The sequence below is a fragment of the Zea mays genome, chromosome 3 (assembly GCF_902167145.1).
Source record: "Zea mays cultivar B73 chromosome 3, Zm-B73-REFERENCE-NAM-5.0, whole genome shotgun sequence".
Classification (NCBI taxonomy): Eukaryota; Viridiplantae; Streptophyta; class Magnoliopsida; order Poales; family Poaceae; genus Zea; species Zea mays.
In genome coordinates this window covers 55,982,221-55,987,094 of record NC_050098.1, presented here as the reverse complement: position 1 = coordinate 55,987,094, position 4,874 = coordinate 55,982,221, and the positions used below count along the sequence as shown (strand labels likewise).

The window sequence follows — 4,874 nt, the reverse complement described above, 5'->3', positions numbered from 1 at the left end:
GGCTTCTCTCCCCCCTTCGCGCTCTGTCTCGCGCCGACCCATCTGAGCTGGGGCACGCGGCGACAATTTACTCGTCGGTCCAGGGACCCCCCGGGTTCGAAACGCCGACAAATTTAAAATTCAAATTTTTATATACGGTAATTTTTGAAAATTGTATTGTTTTTAAGGAAACAATGCAGTTACGAAACCCCGGTTACAGATTTTTTGGTTTCGGTTTTCATCCCTGCATGCATTGGATTATAGTATGTGGCTGATATAAATAATATTTATATATATTAAAAGTATGTACTTTTCCCTTTTTAATTATAAGATGCATTGATTTTTCTAGATATATAGTTTTCTATATATCTAAATATATAATATATCTAGATATATATAGTAAAGATAAAATATTTTAAAAAGTTAAAATGCATTATAATTTTGAACAGAAAATATATACCTGAAAGGACAAACACCTTAGAACTTAGAGCGGAGCAGTAGGTGCCTGAAATATTACATTGCAGCTGCTTTTCGAATGCAGAAGACATACATGTACCCTATTATCGTCACTTTTGCTATATATGGATGGATACCGGAATCACATCAGTTCCATCAATTTATTGGTCAGTTATTCGGTCTTATTGTCTAACCAATGATTCACTTATCATTATCCATGGTTGACTTAGGGCTAGTTTGGAAGTCCAAAAACCAGAGGGTATTGTAGAGGCTAAATTCCACTCCTTATTTAAAATTGAATAAAAAAGGGATTTTAGCCTCTTCTATCTGCTCCGGTTTTGTGGCTCCTAAACCAGCCCTTATATTATATACCGTGGACTCCGGTGTCAATCATATAAAAATCACAAATATTTTTTGTCGATACATAGTGGTATCTCGGGTAAGACGGCCTCGAATGGTATACCTTAGGCATCTAGTAGGACTCCTTCAACAACTTTTTGAAAAAACAAAAATCTACCAAAGGAGTGGCTCTTTAATGGGTTCTTCCTAAAAAAGTGTGAGAAGCCTCTCAAAAAAACAAAAGGAGACGAGAGCTAGAAAAAGGAGCTTCTATCGGCTCTTCTCCTATGTTTTTCTCTTCGTCGCCCCAATCGTAGGAGAAGCTACAAGAGGTACTATATTTTCAACCAAATAGGGTGCTCTTTGTATAACTCTTTTCGGAAATAAGGAGGAAGCTATTTTCCTAGCAGAGTCAGAGCTAGAGCTGGAGCTAGCGGAGAAAGAGCCCTATCAAAGAGGGCCTCCGGCTCGATAGGGCGAGCCCCTATGCTCCCGTTGAGAAAAGAGGAGCTCTAATATCTTTGTTTTTATTAATTAGTGTTTTTAACTTTAAAATAATTCTTTTGACCTGATAACAATGTAAATTATAGTACTACAAATATTATGTATCCTTTTAAAACTAACAACTGGTATATAAAAATCAAATAGCTCAAGTAAAGAGGGAAGATGGAGTTGAATAAAGGGAAAGGTTGGAGAAAGGATAAAATGAGAAATGAATCATTGAAATAGAAAGTACATATTTGAGAGGAGTAAATGTTGAATTAGGGGTGTTTGTTTGGAATTATAATTTATCTAGGTTATATAATCTAACAAATTTTGACTAATTATTAGTTTAAAATTTGTTAGATTATTTAATCTGGACAAGTTAATATACTAAGCAAACATGTCCCTTAGCCTAAAGAAATGTGTCAGCAACAAAGATGTCGTTTAGTTTACATATTTGTTTTTTTAATGAACCAGACATGAAAGCTGCCGATTATATTAATAAAGAAGAAGTGGTCTAGACCGGACTAAACAACAAATAACAGGCGGTTGGATTGGGACATCAACACGCCGACACCAAACAACTCAACTCGCCAGTTGGATTGGGATATCAACACGACACCACACTCACCACCAACACAGAGTGCCCAAACACGACAGGCAGCGGCAACCAGACACGAGAGCACACAAAACTGCTAAGGGTCATCGTTGTCAAGCAAGAATGCAGAGCATCCGACAGGCGAAACAAACGAAAAGCAGATAGACAGCCCGATGCGAAAGGTCTCAACACTTTATCGTTGTCGGGCTCAAGGCACAGACAAGCTCCGACTTCCAATCTTGACCCTCTGCCCTGCCTCCGGTTTTAGCCCGACCTGCGAAACATTCTGGACTACGAAGAAGGGAGGTTTGCCTCATGTTATCGTTGTCGAGTCATATCCCCTGACGTAGCAACTCCGGCTTCACGTTACAAAACCCCACCTCCACTCGCAAACCAGGCGCCGAGAAGCGAAGCAACGGCCGAAGGCAAAGACGTGGCCGAGACGAACTTAAGAAGCGACGCCTTCAGGAAGGGAGTGACGTCACCGTGACGCCATCGTCGCCTGTCCGCGATGGACCGGGCTTTCACCCAAGGAAGATAGCGCTGGGATGCGACGACCTCAACAGGGGAAGCGGCACCCATGGGTGTCACCGTCGCCGAGACTTTCGCTCAAGAGCCCCCAGCACAGCGTCTGGCCGAAACCTCGAGACACAGCAAGCTGCCTTCACCATCGTCGCTGCCCCGACGCCCCACACAATGATGAAGATTTTGGGGCCTGTTGCCACCATCACCACCTTGCACAAGCCCGAGCCACTAGCCGACGCTGCCGCAGACGAGAGGAGGTCCCGCCACCGCCATTCTGGTCGACTTTGTAGGCCTGTCGATGCACCAACGCCGAACTCCACCCGGCTCATGCACTGGCCCGGGACCAGCCTGCCGGCGCCTCCGATGCTGGCACGCGGAGGCGGTCGACCTCACGCGCGCCAGATCCAGCCCTTCGCGCATCAGCTGCGCAAGCACGCAGACCAGGCACCCCTCCAGCCCCCTGAGCAGCAGCGATGGGCGGACGCCGCCGCCGTGGGCTAGCTAGGGGCACGATGATACCGCCGCTGCCTCCACCACTAGCTGCACGAGCAACCCGCCAGCTAGCTCCGGCGTTGAGCCGCGCCTAGGTCCCAAGCCAGCAGCGAACCATGGTGGCCCTCCATGCCGGGAGCCGGAGAGCGTCGTCGGACGGGTCCCATGCGGGGACAACTGGATCCATGGCAGGGGACCATAGATCCAAAGACGAGCTCCCCGGATCTGGCCGAAGACGCGCCGGAGCCCCACCCAACGTCGACGAAGGGGAGGGAGAGAGGAGAGCAGGGTGGGGAGGGGACGGAGAGAGAAGAGGAGGCACGAGTGGGAGGTCGCGGAGAAGCCGACTTGGGTCGACAGCCACCGCTAGCCGCCACTGCCGCCGGCTGCGACGGCACCGGCCGGCAAGGGCAAGTGTGGAGTGGACCGGTGGTGGCGCGGCCTGGTTGCCTGCCCCCGAGACGCCCCAAGCGGAGCGACGCGAGGGCGTCCTTTACTGCGAGCACTTTGTTTACATATTGTAACGTGATAGATAATTGATAACGTTAGATTATATTTGTTTAGATTCAGCCGAAATAAAATATCACATTAGTAGCTCCACCTATTCAAATTTATTACAACTATCAATCATTAATGTTGTGAAGCAAATAGCATCCAAGCAGTTTACATGTCTCGAGTCAACGTCGAGACAGATATGTCCATGAGTTCGTCCGCAAAAAATCGTACTACAAATCATGGCAAAACACAGCTGGCATCACCAACAAATCTATGTACAGTCTAATGGCAGAACGCTCCGAAACAATCGAGGTGTCCATGTGCGAAAATCAGAGGAAGCTTCCGAGGTCCTGTAGTCTGTGGCTGTGGGAGCCAATGGAGCCCTGTCAGAAGGAAGAGAATCGGGTGGAAGCAAAGACCCGCCTGGCTTTCTCAAGATCCCGGCCGCTATGCAACCTCCCCATCACCGGCACTACCGTGGATCCATTGGGCGTCGCGGCGACGGCGTCCCCGGCCACGTCTATCCGCACCTCCTCCGACAGCGCCCCGCCCTCGGCTGGCACGATAGCGCCCGGCGCCACGACGACGACGTCGGCGCGGCAGAGCGGGCACGTGGCGTTCCCCCGGAACCAGGCGCCAATGCACTCGATGTGGAAGCGGTGGCCGCACCGCGGCAGCGCGCGGGCCTTCTCCCCGGGCTCGAGCTCCGCGAGGCAGACCGCGCAGTCCCCGCCCCCCGCATCCGCGCCCGCTTCGATCAGCACGACCGGTATCGCGGCGAGCACAGCGGAATCGAGGCCGCGATGGGGGGGAGGCGCTCCCTCTCCGTCACCGTCGCGGCGGTCCTCGTCGCCACCGGCGATGGCCAGGCTCCGGAACAGCCGCCGCTGGTTGCCGCCGAGGCGCCGCCGCCGTGTGCTGTTGTAGAGGTGCAGCGCGACGAGCGCCAGGAGCACGCCCGCGAACGCCCCCGCCGCGGCGAGCAGGATCTTGCCAGTCATGGCGTAGTTCGTCGGGTCGGTCACCTGCGGTGGGCTGGGGACGTGCGGCTTGGAGAACGGCAACCTATACTCGGGACTCCCTTCGCACGAGACCGCCTCCTCGCTCGCCTTGGGGCCGTTGCCGTTGCCGTCGCCGTCGCTGACGCCCATGTCTGATGGTCGAGCGCTGCGCTCACCGAACTGAGCTGTGGTTTCGCGGATGATTTGGGTGTGGTGAGTTCGGTGAGCAAGTTACTTATAGTACGTGATTTCATGACTGAAGTGCCCTTGGTAATGCTCGGAACATTGGGATGGAAATCAAAGGGGTAGCCTCGGGTTTTCAGCATTGGCTGGACGTCTAGAGTAGCACAGCAAGTCAGCAACAGTCCGTCTCCGTTCCCCGGGCCGGGGCTCACTGGCTGACCGCCCGTACGCCGTGTGAGGACAGGCGAACGGCCGTGATACGTTCACCGGGCGGTTCTAGGCGCACGGTCAAGAGAGTTGACTTTGATTAGGAGCATCAACCA

General features: G+C 51.7%; 1 protein-coding gene across 1 annotated transcript; it reads right to left on the bottom strand.

Moving 5' to 3' along the window:
• Positions 1-3,462: 3,462 nt before the first annotated feature.
• Positions 3,463-4,566, bottom strand: LOC100278939 (RING-H2 finger protein ATL3). The gene has a single exon (NM_001174227.2). It carries the CDS (start codon positions 4,516-4,518, stop codon positions 3,754-3,756), a length of 765 nt encoding a protein of 254 aa, NP_001167698.2. The 5' UTR covers positions 4,519-4,566; the 3' UTR covers positions 3,463-3,753.
• Positions 4,567-4,874: the final 308 nt, after the last annotated feature.

Coding starts and splice junctions, on each gene's coding strand:
- LOC100278939 (NM_001174227.2), bottom strand. CDS start 4,518: ATGGGCGTCAGCGACGGCGACGGCAACGGCAACGGCCCCAAGGCGAGC.